This window comes from Leptidea sinapis, chromosome 21 (genome assembly GCF_905404315.1).
Source record: "Leptidea sinapis chromosome 21, ilLepSina1.1, whole genome shotgun sequence".
NCBI classification, from domain to species: domain Eukaryota; kingdom Metazoa; phylum Arthropoda; class Insecta; order Lepidoptera; family Pieridae; genus Leptidea; species Leptidea sinapis.
The window spans coordinates 5,099,356-5,118,917 of record NC_066285.1 but is presented as its reverse complement, the minus strand read 5'-3'; the positions used below and the strand labels follow the sequence as shown (position 1 = coordinate 5,118,917).

At 36.0% G+C, this 19,562-nt stretch overlaps 1 protein-coding gene across 8 annotated transcripts in view; it reads right to left on the bottom strand.

Annotated features, from left to right (window-relative positions):
* The window catches only part of LOC126970401 (trithorax group protein osa), a 144,574-nt gene that overhangs the window by 33,817 nt on the left and 91,195 nt on the right, over positions 1–19,562 (bottom strand). For all 8 annotated transcript variants that reach the window (XM_050816223.1, XM_050816228.1, XM_050816227.1 and 5 more), the window contains one exon: positions 9,735–9,864. In XM_050816223.1, coding sequence (XP_050672180.1) covers positions 9,735–9,864 — 130 coding nt within the window. The remainder of the gene's footprint in view (positions 1–9,734; positions 9,865–19,562) is intronic.

The window sequence follows — 19,562 nt, the reverse complement described above, 5'->3', positions numbered from 1 at the left end:
AGTCTAAGTTAAGGCTAAATTGTAATGCAAGTGGGGCAACATTATAATAACTATACTATTATGTTCCCTAAGAAAAAAAATGATGCTTATGGGCGTATAGCAACACTTGATTTCTGTAGCGATGAAGGTAATGCCGTCAGCGAAGTCGAAATCCGAATACCAGAACATAAAATATATAAAATAAATAACATACTTGTGTATAATATATTCATTATGATTGTGTAAGTTATTACACCACTCATCTAATTGTAAGTACCACACGCTTTGGTGTAATGTGTTCGAATGTTTCTAGAGAGTTAAGTATACACTTACAATAGTACTTATAAAACACCGTGGGATCAGAAACAAAAGAATAAAGATTATTCCACTCAATAATTCGTATTTAAGCGATATGGTATACGTTTAAGGAAATACTGTATGGTTTAAGGGTTCTTCTTAAAATTATTCTGTCAAAGTTACCAACAGGGGACGCAGACTCCGCTATGTGTTCATCCATTCGTATTTTTAATAGTTGATACAGCTGACAGTCTGACAGTGTATATTATTTATTACTATTGCCGCTCTAACAACAAGTTATATTAATGAAGATGGCAAAAAAATACAAAATTTTTAAATTTAAGTACGTAGATAGTGTTTTAGTAGCGGTGCTTATGAAGCGTGACTGCGTTCGAGAGTCCACTTCCTACATAACCCGATTTTAAATAATCTTGTCAAAACTTTAAAAAAATGTGAGTGATAGTGGTCGCACCACTTCTTTGATGGCCTTTTATTAGTCTCCTTCTTGTACTCTGATGTAGATACAAGTTTTAACAAACATTTTCTCTATTTAATTTTATCATCGAAATTTGGACAAATATGAATTTGTAAGTAATATTTTACGAATGATATCAATGTACAGAATAGAGAACCAGCATTAAATTCCGTCCCAAAAGAAAAGGTCAACAAAATAATATATTCCAAGAACCATAGAAACCAAGTTTAAATTTAAAGGGACACTCATAAAAAAGCAAAGAATGTAAAAAGTATACAAAATTTGGACACCGAAATATCTTGCGTAAATTTAGCCAGGGCCAGCCTTATCGAGTTCGTAAGCATTCCTTCACCCAAACGACACGCACGACAGAGCGACTGTGAAATGCTTTTAGTGCCCGTGTACGACCATAGTAGCAAACCAGCGAAAATAGCCCCTTATTAGATTGCACATAAAGTATAAAGTCATTGCGCCCACGGAGGTTTTAGCATTTATAAGGGTTCTCGCAAACTGAGCCTTATTTGTAGATGTTCAAGGGTGCTTTTTCGAGTCACGTTCGCATGCGGGCAACGAACAATACGCTATTCACCTTCGGACGCGTCGCGTCGTGTTGCGGCTTCATTGTGTTCCATTAACGATGGAGCTTCGATTCGAGACGAGCACAATAACTTCGATAAACAATCTTTATTTCATTGCATTAATAGCTATTTTCATATCAGTTGATTAGTAAGATACACGAAAGTCACAGAAGAAGAATTTCGACTGTCCAGAACTTAAAGAATGGCATGATGCATAATTATTTATTTATTCATGTGAATACCTACTCATTAAGTGAAATTGTTGTTTCCTGCGTATCAGATGAACCAGTTCGTAAAATAACCAGAATAATTATTGGTAATGACAAACGGACACCAAAAACATAAAACTTTTCCTGTATCGCTCCGTATAATTCTAGTCGAATGGGAGCGTTCGTTTCATATTATATTCACTAGTTGTTTGTCGTGAGTCGTGAAGCCCGACGAGCCGAAAGGTTTACGTCATGTTGGCCTCCTATCCGAGCCCACGGCGCGCTAGAGAAACCCACCAAGTGCGACTTACACTGCGGGTTTTGTATACGTATGTATACTTGTAAAGCTAGTTTGTTGGGTATTGTATGCCGTCCAATGCGGGCGAAGTGGAGGCAAACTCGATCTCTGGTGGCGGTGTATTGCGGTCACATTATAACCGGTATTGGAGCTCGAGTCGAGCTCGCTCGCCAAGTCTAAAGTTTAACATCGATGTTTTGAGAAAGCCACGTCCATTGGACGTTAGGAAAACACGGTTTGCATAATGCTACGTTCGCCGTAACGAGCTACGGTTATGATAAACTGAAACGAATGTGCTACATTATTACATTACAAAGTTGAATAATGAAAATAAAATTACTTTCGCTGCCTATTACGATTATTGGTTTAGTTTTTAATATACGCTACGACTGCATTTAAATTTCAACAAATAAGTATATTTAAAAGCGAAACAACCCCATTCGTAATTTACAAGATTCTACTTTTCTCATGGCTATACCACTATATACATATAATGCGCTCTATGTCTATAATTAGGAGTATTTTTGTAGAATTTAGTAATAAATAAATGTTTTATACTTATAGACATTTATTATATTTTATACAGACAACAATTCCACGAGTTTCTGTCAGTCTGTCTGTACATCCTAATATAATATTATAAATGTGAAAGTTTGTATGTCTGGATGTATGTTTGAACTTCTTTAACGCAAAAACTACTGAATGGATTTTGATGAAACTTTACAATAATACAGCTTACACACCAGAATAACATAAAGGCTATAATTTATAAAAATATTGTGTGAATTATCTATACAAATAAATAAAAATTGGATATTATGAATATATATACGGTACACATACATCAAAATAACATTTTTTGCAATTTTTGTCTGTCTTTCTGTCTGTCATTTATTGGCAGGTAGCTGATGTAATAAGGAGTAACTTAAAGTAATGTTGCAATGTCCAAGAAACGGTCTAACTTTAAAAATAATTTATATGGCAAAACAACGTTTGCCGGGTCAGCTAGTCCTTTATAAGTCGAGAACAGAGTGCACGGATTTATTAATGAATTAAATCAATTCGTGCAATTAATGAATTTATGAAAATAAGATATAATCGGCCCGCAAATTAGTCCGCTCAGATTCGTTATCGCACATCCTCGGGAAATTTCGGACATTAAATGTAAAATGGAAACAACGCACCTTTCCGACTCAAGGTGTGTGTAAATTTTTCCTTATTGGCTGTGTAGTGAAGCGTGACATTTAAAGTTAAGGAGCGGACTGACTAGGATTGTATACGCTACATACAACCAGTAGTACAATATTTATGTTGATCATGTGGCTAAGCTGCAAATGGACATTTATTTTACTGGTTTTCTTTTGTTTATTCAAAATATACATATTAAATTTGAATAATTTATTAAATTTAAAAAAATAATGTTATTATCGCTGAAAATTCAGAGATTTTTAACTCCCAAAGTTTATTTTTGGGAAACAACTTCCAAATTTTTTATCGGACATTTCAAATTATATATAAATATTCTATTCGGTTCAAATTTTTCTTTAAGTCCTTCTTTATGTAATGTATTTTTTGCGTCGGAATATTTTTATTGCGTTTTGTTGTAATCGACTCTCTACGAAATCAATTTTTGTGGATATTGTGGTATGACCGCGCCTTAAGTGAAAGAATACCGCCTGATATTCTTTCTCGTTTGTTTAAACGAACAAATTCATTAAATATACGATATTATGAGTTCTGTTTTGAATACCTACATATACTTACATTAGCATTGGTTGACATAGCTAACTATTGAATCCAATCTACAATGTGCTTTTATAACAAACACCACAGCAAAGGTGTAAATTTTTATAGTAACGGAAAAATAGAGCCATGGTGCATTTTATATTAACATAGATTTAAGTCTAGACTGAAGAAGTAGCAAGAACAGCAAGTCGAGACATAAAACGATTCATTTTGGCAAATATAGTTATTATAGGGAAAATATATGTTCGCCTATAGTAAAAACTGATTGCGGGTTAATAATTTGCATAAATCCAATTACATGAACCAGAGTGTTATTCAATAAGATACGTATATAAGTAGGTTTTACAAATGTTATAATACATGCATATTTGTTCTTACAGAAGCCCGCTCAGTGTCATGCACCTTTTCATATGATCCATATCGTAATGGGTGGTACATCCCGACTTTTAATAAGTGATACAAATATTCAATACTGAATAAATTTCTTTGAATTAAAATAAAAAAAAACCCAGATCTCCAAACAAGTAGGAAACTAGAGCGCGTAAAACTGCATTTAAAGCTCGAAAAAAGGCTGTGCATTCACTTGCAAACGTCAATACGATGCAGCCGTATATTATGAAATAGTATGTAGGTAGTTTGGAGTGCGGCATTCATGAATGGGGATGGAACGAGATCAAATATCTAGGTTAGCACATAGTCGTTAAACATTTCCAAGATGTGGGTAACTCGGGTGCCGGGTACCTCGCTCATATAGAACGGGTATGTAGGGAGTACAACGGGCACCCCTGTCATTGACCCGAGAATACATTAACACGTCACTCTGGCTCTCCATGCTTACTTTCTTAATCTTATCGCATCTGTTCCGTTATAGTAACCCACCCGTATAACTAGGAGAAGGTCATTACATTATTTACATTTTACATTTGGTAAAATAGCTGGATGCAGTGGCGGTGAAACGTGATACAAAAGTCCTACTGGTGTATGGACTATATTTTTATGAAAATAAGGGACGAGACGAGCAGCACGTCCAGCTGATGGTAATTGATACGCCCTGCCCATTACAATGCATTGCCGCTCAGGATTCTTGAAAAACCCAAAAATTCTGAGCGGCACTAGAATTGCGCTCGTTAAGTCTCATTTCCCCAGTAATTTCACTAGCTACAGCGCCCTTCAGACCGAAACACAGTAATGTTTACACTTTACTGCTTCACGGTAGAAATAGACGCCGTTGTGGTACCCATAATCTAGCCGGCTTCTTGTGCAAAGGAGCCTCACACTAGTAAACCTAACTTAGGATGCATTTATAGTGACAGTTTGATTGGATTACTGGGATCCAAAAATCAATAAATTAAAACCCACAAATACACATACCAAAAAAAAGGACACCGTCACTAAATTTTGGCAAAAACCATCTGCCTATAGCAAATACCACCTCCGAGGCAATAAATGGCGCTAAACTTCATCATAACAACTATGAAAAATCTTTGACTCATTTCATCTGCCGTCTCCCTGAAAACGAGATCTGCAAAGGTCTTGAAACGTCGGATTAACTAAAATAATAACAAAAATGTACCTTCGAAGCAAAATTCTAATGTAAAAACACAGAATTACACGCGTTTTAATCCTTTAAAAATGTTTTATTTAAATGTGTAACACTCGCGATAATCAAAGATAATACTATAGTTTGATTGATTTATTGCAATATGTGACGCCTTTCATAGTGGCAAAAAGATCTGAGCTTAGTTGCTCACAATACACCTCCTCTGAGAGAAAAATATCAAAGACGTAGTACGTCTCATGTGCCACTTATGATTTGAGAATTAAAACACTTTGCTACATATTCATTGCGCAGGCGATTCTTACAAATTATAGTCCAAGTATAGGCTAAGTTCAACAGGGATTGAAAAAACATAAAATTGAAGGGACAAGTAAAATTATTGGTTAACGTTTGACTTCACCGTAATACTGGTCACCATATCGTGGAGTCTGTTTGAATCGAAATATATAGTTTTTAACGAGACTGGGCATTGAGTGACAACATACGGTATGTTGTTGTAAACGTAGCTTTATTCAACCTAATAATGATAATGAATTGTTAAGATTTAAAAATGTTTTGTATGAAGGAAACAATTTTGTCCAGTTACATATATAATGACGGTATATACGGCAAATGTAAATCTTTAAATGACTTATTCGCTGGCTAGGATTATTAATGATACCAGTGGGAGGCTCCTTTGCACATGATGCATAGATCGCCGTAGATAGTGAAATTACTGGGCAAATGAGACTTAACGTCTTATGTGTCAAGGTGACTAGCGCTATTGTAGTGCAGCTCAGAATTTTTGGGTTTTTCAAGAATCCTGAGCGGCACTGCATTGTAATGGGTAGGGCGTATCAATACCATCAGCTGAACGTCCTGCTCGTCTCATCCCTTATTTTCATAATGAAAAATAATAATAACTAGCATTTTGTAAGAAATAGTAAACATAATATAAATAGTAATCGATGTATAGTTAGTTGGTGAGTCGGTGACTTAGGCTCGTGGATCATCATTCGCATGGAATGAATGAACAAGTTTGTTTGTATATGTGTCGCTGTGTAATGTTTGTCGGGCGGCCAGTCGTCAAGCGACTGTGACGGGCCCACGCTAGACATCCGGCAGTAGAAAGGTCCTGTTTTGCGTGCTCAGAGGTGGCGGGTAAGTTTTTCACGAGGCCTTATATACCGCGACCACCCCGTACCCACGTACATAAGGTGGGTGGCGGGTGGATCGCGCCCGCAAAAGGGGCAAAATACGGTGTACTCTGGGCGCCCGTTCTATGTGGGTCAATGTCGGGAAATCCCGCGTCTGCCAGTGACGAAGTATGCACAATGAATCCGATCAACACGCCTTTGGCGAAACTACATAGTTGGCAAACATTACTGCACACACCTCAACCCTTATCACGCCCGCATAGAGCTCATTTTTGTCCGTGCCGATGTGGGCTGGCATTGCGAGGTTGCGGCGGAGGTAAAATTGGATATCAAAATGCAATTAAAGCACGAGAAATAAATTTACGGAGAGCTTAGCGACATCACCAGTTGGTTGAAATGGAGTCATTATTTTTGGAATGTTGTAAAATAATATCGATATTTACATAAAAAAATTATTGATGAGATGTTTCTTATGTGTAAGTATATTTCGTAAAGTCGAAACAATTTCTCTAGAGTAAGAAAATAATGGTATCATGGGCCTCACCTCAGTAATTAATATCATGATGGTAGTGACATCGACATTTAAAATGATCGCTAAATAATAAAACGGCGCCATGAATATCATTTCAATTATCCCCTATCATCCACAATTACCTATTAAAAAACTCATACCTTTGCAGGGTTCAGAGCATCAGAGACTTAGGTATTATCTTCGACTCAAAATTACTTTTTTATGAACACGTGGATTCTATTATAAAAAAAGCATCGAAGGCGTTAGGTTTCATACTCAGAACGTCATCGGAGTTCAGTTCTCTTAAAACCATTAAAATTCTGTACTGTGCATATGTACGGAGCCACCTCGAATACGGTTCACAAGTATGGAATCCCCAATATAATGTCTACATTAACCGTATTGAAAGAATACAAAAAAAGTTTGTCAAATCGCTTCAACACCGAGCCGTATCGTTTTCACATACCTACTTTAATAAGTGTAAAAAAAATTCATTTGCTACCGCTTCAGCAGAGGCGTCGTACAGCAGATTTGGCGTATTTGTGCAGTATAGCGAACAGTAAGATCGACTGTCCAGAGTTACTTAGCATGCTTGGACTAGTAGCGCATGCCTTTCAAATTCGTAACCCCAGCCTTTTACATACTCCCATGGCGAGGTGTAACTATCGTGCAAATAGCTTCATTACTAAATCCTGCAGAAGTTATAACGACTTGTCAAATGACGTAGATCTAGATTTATTTTCTATATCTAGTACTAAATTAAAAATAACTTTATCTAACAAGTTCTTCCAATTTAAATAATTGTATTAATATAGTTTTAAAGCGTACAATTAAATAATATCAATAGTTGTACATAAATTTGGAAACTTTTAAGTAGCCTTCATTAGTTTTAATTATTTCATAAGTTATAATTGTAAGCTAGCTGTAAGTCTCCCAAATATTAATAAATAAAAATAAAAATTAGATAACTGTGGTACATTCCACTCGTTTATTGTATTACTTCATATGAGTTTACAGCTGTGTTTTGTCAGATAAGGCTGATTCCATAAAATTTTAAAAACTTTTGTTGCATCCAAGTATGCTTTTTTCTCCCACCTGTTTCATGCGAAACATTTATATGTTTTGAAATCAGATCTATAAATATTTCTTTGTGATCTTTTTTCACTGTTCATTTCTGTTTCTTTAACCGCATTCTCGGAACAAAAGTTTATGTTGAACACAATTCCCCAATTATGATTTGAATCAAGTTTTTACAGTCATTTCTTGGAATGCCCACTACATTTCCGGTGATTTGAAACAGGGTTGAAAGCTACTTAAAAACGTGTATAAATTTTTGAACAATTGTTGATATAAATAAATAGCACCAGAATGTTTACTGGAATTATTAATTTCGGAGTATTTTAAACGTAATTCTTTTATGCCTGGCATTCTTAAAGTATATCTATTTTATTTTATTTTATGAAAATTAGGGACGAGACGAGCAGGACGCTCAGCTGATGGTAATTGACACGCCCCACCCATAACAATGCAGTGCCGCTCAGGATTCATGAAAAACCCAAAAATTCTAAGCGGCACTACAACTGCGCTCGTCACATTGAGACAAGATGTTAAGTATCACTTGCCCGTTAATTTCACTAGCTACGGCGACCTTCAGACCGAAACACAGTAATGTTTACACATTACTGCTTCACGGCAGAAATAGTCGCCATTGCGGTATCTTATATTGGTTTAGTTTTACAACAAACTGCACCTCTCCGTCGTTGTTTTCTTGCCCTACACATGACTTTGATTACATAAGAACATACATCTTTGCACGGGACGAACAACATAATGAATAAGAGGGAATTGTACCGGCTGAGGTCAATATTCGCGCTGAACTCCCTTAACATTAATTTAAATATCATTTATTTGTAACCACTTTTAATAGATACTGTTTACTTTTTCTTCTCATTATACGGTCTTTATACCTTGTCTATTGTCTTGTCTATGGTATAATATACCTTGCAAAATGATTATCAATCACCTTTTGACAAAGAAACAACGTAATTAAATTTAAATTAATTTAAATTTAAAAAATAATGAGTTTAAGAGACGTGTACTGTAGTTAAGTTAAATTTTACAAGAATATTTTCACACAGATTACAAAATTTTTCAGAACGATTTAATGTATGTATTTACGACATAAAATTTCTTTTAAATTTTGTTTGTGGTTCCATTTTGTAGTTGTAAGTCCCTTTCCATTTCCTTTGCAAAGGATTATCTATCGTCTTGTGAGAGTAATATCGTGTGTTACATCCATAACACACTCAACAACCTTTAAATCACACACTCAATCATGTCAAGATAAAACATAACTTGAACAGTACATTTTTAGTCCATTCTGCTCCATTGTATATCGCTAGCGAAAAATATCGTCAAGTCAAAAGTGATTCAACTTATACATCCATTACGAAGCAGTTTTTCAATATTTTTGTTGGTTGCTTAAATTTGTATATTTAATCCCAGAAGTGAAATCAATCTGAAATCACTTAAAAATAACAAATTGTTTAGATTTGAAAGAGCAATATCTCAAATCAACTTCCTCATATGCAATTAATGGGGTTGAGATTGTTGATAACCTGTATCAACTGTAATATATATCCTATAGATGGCGCCACAACTCGAGAGTTGAACAAACATACCATGACTTGTGAATAATGCGGCTTGCTAAGTGGTCAAAGCACTGGGGCGTATCTCGAGAGGCGCGGGTACGAATCCCGCATCGGATCTATACCATATAACATGTATATGCATAGTGTCTCCATTTACTACTGACAGGACCTGCAAGCTGCCCTTTTAGGCAAATATTTGTTTGTTTCAGTTGTGTCTACTGAGTTGTAACAACAGTAGTGTGTTTGTATGTGTGTGTGTGTGTGTGTGTGTGTGTGTGTGTGTCTCAAGTACTGACCGACAGCCGGTGACATGGATCGCGAGCCGCTGGAGCCGGTGGGGCTCGGCGTGGGCCTCAGGTGCGGCGTGGTGGAGCGCCCGGCGCCGCCACTGCCGCCAGAGTCATTGCTGTTCGGCCCGGTCAGATCCTGTACCAACAAACACAACCATTTAACAAACGACTTACTTAATAAATACCATCTCATTAATAGGAAAATTTCACCACAAAATATTTATTCTATCACAATACAATCAATATTTTATCACATTTCGGAAAAACGTCTGTATGTACATATAAATTTACTAAATATGTACAAGTTTGATACAATGCCCGTTTTATAGGATACTACTACTACGCGATATCGTCCGCATTTATCAAGCTAACCCTATTAGTTGGTATTCCAATACGGCCACTCGCACACATAAAACAATCACATTTCTCTCATCGTTAAGGCAGTGTTGGTAAGAAACGTTTTCGTTGAACCGTTTTGCTCCGACTTACGTATTTTAATTTTTCGGCAGAATCTCTTATATATATATATAAGAAATTTCCCCCTATACATTGACTCATCACGTATCTCCGGAACCATAAAGCCCAGACTTATATTTGGTAGAAATATTCCTCTCGTGGTGTAGAGGTCAGCTAAGATAGGAATATACAAATTTATTAGTTTTATTACCATTATTTATTACGAACTAGAGGAATTGTCAACACCTGTACTTGTGTTAAAATCGACGAAAGCGCAGCCTACATTAAAGATCTATAAAATGAGATTTTCTTGTGTTGTGTTCCTTGCGGTGATTGAGCATGAAAATTATAATTAAAATTATAATTAATAAAGCCTAAGCCTTCAACACAATTGTCACATATTGTCAACACTATCATTGTACTGTTATTTTGTTTAAAATTATGATTTGCGATCAAGCATTTTGAATTTAAATTGGAATTTGATTTCTTCTCACACAAGCCACACTCTTGCAACATGGAGAGTAAAACCATAAGACTCTGTAAGCTCTGTACATACAACCAAGTAGGTAACGTTTCTTCCTGTATAAACCGAATTCTATGCGCACAAAGTTCCAATACCAATGTACAAAATTAAATCCAAAAGAGCTTAATATTAAAATGTTGCACATTTGTGATGCACCAAATACCTAGTTAAACAAATTTTCTTAATTGCACATTAAGTATTTTTAATTTGCATAAGGTATTTTAAGGCAATTTAGTCATTATTGTTGGCAAAACACTAGACATTTTGAAACTATCGCAGCTAACTTTTCCTTTTCAAGCTAGAACAATAGAGATAACATAATCACAAAAGCAGGTAGAGCCTGTTTACCACGGCTACAAATATAACATGATTCTATGATTTCGGGTCAACAATAACAGACACGTACTCTGTTGTCTTTGTGCGAATAGACTTGAGGAAAATCAAGTCTACTACAAGTTTTTTTTTAAAGAAAATAAGGGACGAAACGAGCAGGTCGTTCTGCTGATGGTAATTAATACGCCCTGCCCATTACAGGGCAGCGCCGCGCGGGATGCTTGAAAAACCCCAAAAATTCTGAGCGGCACTACAACTGTGCCCGTCACCTTGAGACTTAAGATGTTAAGTCTCCTTTGCCCAGTAATTTCACTAGCTACGGCGAACTTCAGACCGAAACACAGTAATGCTTAAACATTACTGCTACACGGCAGTAATAGGCGCCGTTGTGGTACCCGTAATCTAGCCAGCATCCTGTGCAAAGAAGCCTCCCGCTAGTATAGCCTCTCACAAGTGTAGGTATACTATTGTTTACAAAAATGGCTTGGTATAAGATGAGACTGTTTCGCGTACTACAGAGAGTTCCGCTGCAATTTTTTTAAGAACATTCGCGTCGAGCTCAATACATTTTGTATTTTTTTCATATATAAGTGGTTACGAGATGCGTTGACGGCCTTAAAAGTAATTATAAATTAACAAATAACAATTATCAGGGTCTATGTGGGCAACAATTAAAGTTTTTAATTTGCTACCTACCTGGTGATAAATAAAATATTACAGCTAAAGTGGCCGTATCATTAGATAGGGATGAGTTAGAAGCCTGATTCTTTACATTCAAGGAAACAGAAGTATTAATTTCAACTTGATACCTCCACGCGCTCCTGAGAATAAGGGTCTCGAGTTGACAGACAGATGGACAGCTGAGCGGCAATCATTTCTATAACAGTTTTTTGTTTTACAGAATTTTTGCTATCAGAGCTTGGTCTTTTTTTACTTTTATGGGGTAGGCGGGCAATCGTTACTTGATCTTAGAGATGAGATTAATTTCAAGTGGCCAACGAGAATTTCTTATTACTTTGCTTACTTCTGAATGTCAATAATAAGATCAATAAGAGCTCTTAAAGGTCACAGCTATAAAACGCTCATGACAGACAAAAATGCCTAACAAGAGATGGAAACGGGGTGACCCTTTTAGTTTTTTACATTCATTTTGACTTATGAAACCCTAAAATTATTCAAAAGTGCGTTTTGATATCAGTCTAAGCTATATAGGTATATAGTAAAGACTATGGTAGATACTACGTAGTAAGCAACTAGCAGCACCTTGACACTTACTCTTCAACTTGACAGTTAATTAACATCTCGTAAACAACTGAATGACACACAAGCACAGAACCGGATCGAAACGATAATACCAACAATATCGATATCCGGACAGAATAATAACTTATACAATTAATTATAGTCGCCTCGTAAAAGCGCGCGCAGTTATGAATGTAAATCATCACAAGATACAGCTTATCGAGACAGATAATATCAAGACAATGTATTACGAAGCGGCCGCGGGTGCGTTATCACAAGGTACTCACCGTTGCAAAGCAATGAAAGTGCCGCTTGCCCGTAAATCAACAGAAGATTCCTTTCGATTGAGAAACAGCAACGGTATAGTCCCGATAGTCCAGCGGTGCCATAGAGTTTAAAATCGGTGAAAACGAGCCGTCAAACACAGTACATAAATGAAAAGCTTTGTAGAGTTAAAACGAAGGGATAATATAGAGGCAGAGAATGTAGCTTGTTGGAAGGAGCCGGCCGCGTCGCGACCCCCCGCTCAGAGGTGAGTGCGGGGGGCGCGGGGCGAGGCGGCACGATAACCGCGCTATGTTTTTGCCGTGCTCCGCGGCCCGCGCCAACTCGCTCGTCGGCCGCGTCGCAGCGCGCGTTCTTCATTTCGTACCAGTCCATTATCTGTATCTCCGTCCCGCTCGCACCGGCACAGACCCGTCGCGCCTCGCCGCACCGGCCGCTGTTTTATTGCCAGCCGACGATTTTAACTTGCGCTCGCAACGTCCGGAGCACAAAAGTTTTTATGGAAATTTCATTCCGAATGCGAGTCGCTCGCTGGCTTGCTCGGGAACGTCAATATAAAAGCACGATAACGAACGGACGAGTCAATTAATTATTATTGTTGCAAGCTGTCGGGACGTGCCTTGTGCCCTTCTCCGTGCAGACACAGCATGTTTCAGATGCAACTTGTATTCACGTCGAGGTTGTGTTGTAAACTATAAATGATTTGCAGAATGCCTCTAGTTTTTTGCTTCTCTACATTATTCCAATACATCACAATATCAAATGTTTGATTACTTGGATAGTTTTAATCTGTATACTTGTAGCATATACACAGATACCTAGCACAACATGTATAATATTATAATATAGGTTGTTTTGAAATAATGAAGCAGGTACTTACTATTTAAATAGATCAATCAATTCGAATAAGTACAATCGAAACATGATGATGATGACGATGTGTCGTAGTTATTTTAAACTTGAAATGTTATATCAATTTGTTAAAAATTTATATTTGCACATTATATTATACAAAAAGCAGATATTATGTATATAAAGCAATCTTTCGCAAGATTTCTGTACCTACATAGAAATTTATGTACGTACCTATTATTACTGCTATCTTAAAAATTATCCTTTCACAGAAGGATAGGTCAAATTGTCCAATAAAGTAATGAATTAATTGTATATATATTTAATAAATAGTTAAGTACGGTATGAAGAGCACAAGGTATAAAAAGTTAAGTAACGATTATGTTAAAACATATTGCCGTTTTTAAGTTGAGAGTTGAGACCAAGAGCATATTATAAAACTGTTTTATTGAGCCCGCCACCACTCACACACCACACGCATCTTAAATATTATATTATAAGTAAATAGATTTCTTCTGAAATGGATATAAAGCAAAACGTATCAAGAGATGAAAAACAGAGATTGGATCATTCATTGTCCATCTATCAAAACATTTTTTTACTAAGAACAAAATGAGATAGGAAGTAGATAACTGACATCAGAAGCCAAAGACGACTACATAACAGTTTGGAGCTGTGAAAAGGGGACTATGTCGCAATCAAAGAGATATATAGCGGTTTGTCCACATAGCTTATAAATATAGCCCTAATCATGTATAAATATTTTTATATCAATTTTCCAAATATTTACATTTGCAGTAGGTTAAGAAATTATATAATTCTAAATCAGAGAATATATCCGCACTGTATTTAATTTTTTCTAGAATCCGTATTAAATCGACTTAGCCAAATTTAAAATTGGAGTGTGTTTGACCGTCGGGCCGACTCATTACAAATTTATTCACAAGTTCGCAACCCTCGGTGTACAAGCCAGTCTCACCTGTATCTGTACCTATTAATACTTTTCTTTGTTTTTTTTTTAAATCGAATAACATTTTATTTTTTATTTTTAAAGCAATTTTAAGAGATTTGAGATCCGGGGAGGCGAGGTGGCTCGCTGCGCTGTGGTTGTATTTGGTTGTACATTGTGATGGACATAATTAAATTATAACTTTTAGATTTATGAATATATATTGTAACAAGCGTAATTATTTTCAAATAATACGTATTGGATGTTATTGTCGCAATTTATTTTAGTAATTGTAGCAGTTATACATTGTCTTAACGAGATTTATGTTATTATGTTTGTAAAAACTTTAATAGGCGTTCCTTCTTTTTCCTAGCCTCAAAGTTGTTTAGCCTTCTCATGTTTAATGTTCAAACGTAAATCGCTGTACATTTCCGTTGTAATATCATTTATCAATAAGGAATTTTGAAATGAAATGAAGAGATTTAGATACCACATGCATTGAGAGGAATAAGACTGTTGTCGTTCTAATTTTATGTTAAAAGGTTTTCAAAGTCAAATATTTTTTTTCAATTAGGTTTAAACTAAGCGGTTATGAATCACCGCTATAAATTTCTTTTAAATGACTGAATCTTTATATTATGTTCGAAAAAAGTACAGCTAATGAGAAGAACGTACAAGAAACTCAACGGCCACTATTTTCAATCAATAGAGTATTTTACAATGGCTGTAATATACAATACAAATTAGTTTGTAAGTAGCTGCATCCAATATATGAATCGTGTTTAAAGTTAAAAGCGTTTTAAATATCAAATATTTTATGAAAAATAATAAAGAATAAACTATGTATATGAATATAAATTATCTTATACTGGATGCATTAACTTATTATGTTTCGGTCTGAAGGGCGCCGTAGCTAGTGAAATTAGTGGGCAAATGAGAGTTAACATCGTATGTCTCAAGGTGACGCCGCTCAGAATTTTTGGCTTTTTCAAGAATCCTGAGTGGCACTGCATTGTAAAGGGTGTATTAAATACCAAAGTATAATTCGTGTATTCAGTCTTTTTCATGTTCAATGTGGCATAGACTTTCATAATAGAGGTCATATGGGTATTCCAAAGACCGCCACCGCTTTTATTATTTATGTCGTTCTAAATGGGACTATAGTCGGTGATCCCGTACTACCAGCCAATTACGTCACTGACAATTGCAACAAATTCAAATTTTTGCTGCGACTTAATTTTTAGTCTTAATTATTCATTAAAATCATATAAACATCACGTTTTCCTACTCTGCAAACAGCGACCGCAACTTGCCAAGACATAAAGAACTTAGTTACTTGGCACACTGAATATGTTATCGTATGACATCTCAATTGTTTCACGGTCAATGAACTTCACACTTAACAACGACGATTGCAAATTAATTCGTTACGTTTTATCATTAAATTCATTCATTAATTAGTCAAGTGCATTCCAAATTATTTTTGTATAAGCTGATATTACAATTTTCTTAATGACATTCCATTGATAATGATAATAATAAAGCCTATATTTATTTCTTACAAAACACAATATATGAATTACTAATCATAATTATATAGCATCATGACGTACGTATTTTACTATGGGGTCATGCTGCTGACATTGATATAGTGTTTGCTCTGCAAAAGAGAGCTGTTCGTGCTATATATCAGCTTGGTTATAGACAGTCTCTCAAAGAAAAATTTAAAGAAATAAATATTATGACTGTTCAATGTCAGTACATTTATGAAAATTTTATATACGTTCACAAAAATAGTCACCTTTTTGCTCTTAATAGTGATTTTCATTATTATAACACTAGAAATAAGGGATTGTTTGTAACTAATTCTAGTAGGTTTCATAAGATACATAATAACTTTAAGGGTAAATGTATACACTTCTATAATAAAGTCCCAGCCACTGTTCAGGCATTATCTATAAATAAAATAAAAAAATATGTCGTAAATCCTATTACTCCACTGCTGAATATCTAAATGATCGGACAGCCTGGGACTAGATTGTGATTATTTTATAGCGATAGCAATGACTGTACAATAATGTATATTTTTATTGAAAAGAGCGCAAAAAAATAATACTGGGAGTTTCTTGCGCCGCTTCTTCTCTCACAGAGCGCCATTTGTTTCCGAAGCGGTAGTAGTATCTAGTAGTTATTAGAAATGACATCAAAAAGAATTTTATACTATATTGTAGTTATCTTTGTTTGTAAGAACCTCTCCACGGATGGAGGAGGTCCAAGGAGCTACAGCGATCGGTCTCGTGGGCATATTGCAACCAGTTTGTTTCAGCCGTATTTATGATGTCGTCTGTCCATCTTGTAAGCGGACTTCCTCTCAGGCGTTTGTCACTTGGGCCTCTTCAGCGTTTCACCCTAGCCCATGTCTAGGGCTCGTCTGTCAATCTAGCCACTTGCCCCGCCCACTCGCATTTCATATTTTGAGCGTAATTAAGGGCATCGGTACCACTGGTTATGTTTGGTTATGTTTCTATTGTTTGTGTTGCGTTATTTTAATATTTTTTCTAATTTTGATATTTCAGTATGTCATTCATTTTCGGAGAACGAGTTATAGCTGATCGTAAATTCTTAAAATAGGACCTACTTGAATTCAAATTTCAGACTTATAATTTTCGTTGAAAATGATGTGTGTTGCCGATCTCAAAATGTTACTCACAGACGTGAACATTACAATTACTTTGGTTTTTGATATTCAAAATGTTCACCTAGATTTTTATTACATTTATTAATAGTAACAAAAGTTGTAGTGCGATTCGTCTTAAATATAAATTGTAGCATGCCCTTAGCAAAGCTTACATTTCCTTCACTTTGGCAGTGACGAATTTCAAGTACTTAATCCATTGTTCTGACATAAGGTTTACTATGACGTTAATAGTGGAAGAAAGTACAAAAACAAGTTCATTGCGTAGTGCACAGACACAGGCCGACACGAGAGCAATAAGGGCGCGCAATGTGTCGGGGACACGAGAATTAATCGGCGTAAAAGCGTTCCAAGATCACTCGTCGAGTTCAACGGCCAGCGTGTGAAAATGTTGGCTCGTAAATAAATAATTCACAAGGCTAGTGTTCTCTCGGAGCACGTGTTGTGCCGCCACGTGTGCATGTACCTACATACGTAAACATTTACATTACATAACCGGCTCGTCAACGGTTGCGGCGACCGCCTCGCCCAAATGTTACCTTTATTGCGATTTGCCCTCAGTCGAGATTGTTCCAGTCGACGGCGGTACACTCCACGCTCGCCCTATTAACTTTTCTCTTTGAGCCTTACCATCAATATTGTATGTGGACTGTGTCGAATAATGTCGTGTACTTCGCACCACGGAATGCAAATTGTGTCTAACAATACATAGTCAATATCTGTTGTTATCATTGTATCTATCTAATGCCTCAGGAAATCCCTTATGTATCTATCTAGAATTGTATCGTAGCTCAAATTTCAGTAGTATGCATTAAGGGATTAGCTTTGAGAAGACTCAAATAAGCACAACAAAATAGTTGGAAAAGATATTGCATTACGTGCAAGTTTAAAAGTACTATATTATTATACTTCCTCGTAAGTTATATTATAGTAAGATGTTATGTGTATATGTACAGACTATTTAAGTTCTCTTTACTAGGAAGTTACTTCTTTACAATACAAACTTGTTTTCTTATAATAACGCGCATCGGCAATGAACATGAAGAAGACAAGATGACAGTTCGTAGATGGGAAAGCAAAAACGTTGTCTATTCAGGGCCATACATTTTTTTATTATTATTACTTCTTATGGTTGATGACGAACGAGCGCTCTGGTCACCTGATGATATGTGATCACAGCCGCCCATACTCTTCCGCAACACCAGAGCAATCATAAGAGCGTTGACGGCTTCATAGAAACTCAAGAGGAGAAAGTCATATAGGTAGTGGTGGTATGATGGTTCTTTATACTTAGTGCGAAATATAGCGACGCTTTGCTTTTCAAAGAAGTAACATAAATTAGTAAGTAAGAAGTCGTATCTAACGAATGAAAGTACGAGTGACCCGTTTATGTAAATATAACAAGAGACTGGCGGGCGCTGCGAGGGTAATAGCGACCGTAAGCCGCCACAAGTACGATCACATTCCGTCGATACAGATTTTTGTTGGCATCCGCGTCTGTGTGCGTTATATTTCGTTGTAAATAAGCCTTGTGAAGACAAGTGCGGCACAGTTTACTGAATGGCTTAATAGACCACCTGTTAGGTCGACAGAACAGCTGATCGGAACCCGAATTATTATTACTCTAACAATGTTTGTAGCGTTTTTGAGGGGAGTGATCGAATGCAACTGGGGTTGTTACCTTAATATGGACATAATGTTTTTTAAAGTATTCAAAATATATTATATTAACCCTCATAAGATGTTACCTACTCCAAAATAACAACGACGAAAAAGCATTTAGCAACTGAGAATACAGGCAGCCTTTTAAAAATTCCTGAGGCTGTCACACAGTTCGTATATAAATTGCAAATGGCAAGTAGAAAACTAAAGTCCAGATGTTAGAAATGAATTTTCACATAACTTTACTGTTTTGTATATTTGTAGGAAATAAATAACGGAGTTTTAGCCCAGTTGTCACATTAATACAAAGGCAATTTTCTATAAATTGTAGCATACATTATATTATTAAGTTATACTTAAAGCGTCATATTATTTGTTCCAAGTTAAATCGTATTATAAACAAGAACATTACGGTTTACAAGTCAAGAACCTCCATCCGTCATAATATTGAATGAATTACCAGTAACAAACTAGTACATGGTTATAGTACTTTTATATAGATCCAGAGTTCTGTGGAATGAGCTGCCTTGTGCTGTGTTTCCGGGACGATACGACATGGGGTACCTTCAAAAAAAGCGCGTATTCCTTCCTTAAAGGCCGGCAACGCTCGAGTCTAGACAAAATATGCGCCAACAAAAACCAGTTAAATTTTAACAAGATTGATTTCCATGCGTAATGTTTCGCGGAGCAAAAAGTGTACCAGATGAAATGAAAACCACGTTACGCTGTGATCGTGGCGTTGATTGCCGTTACCCGTTCGACTACGGTAACCGGTAAACGATTAATAATTCTCAGTAAATTATTATTTACCAAAAGCAAGTATTACGTATTGGTACT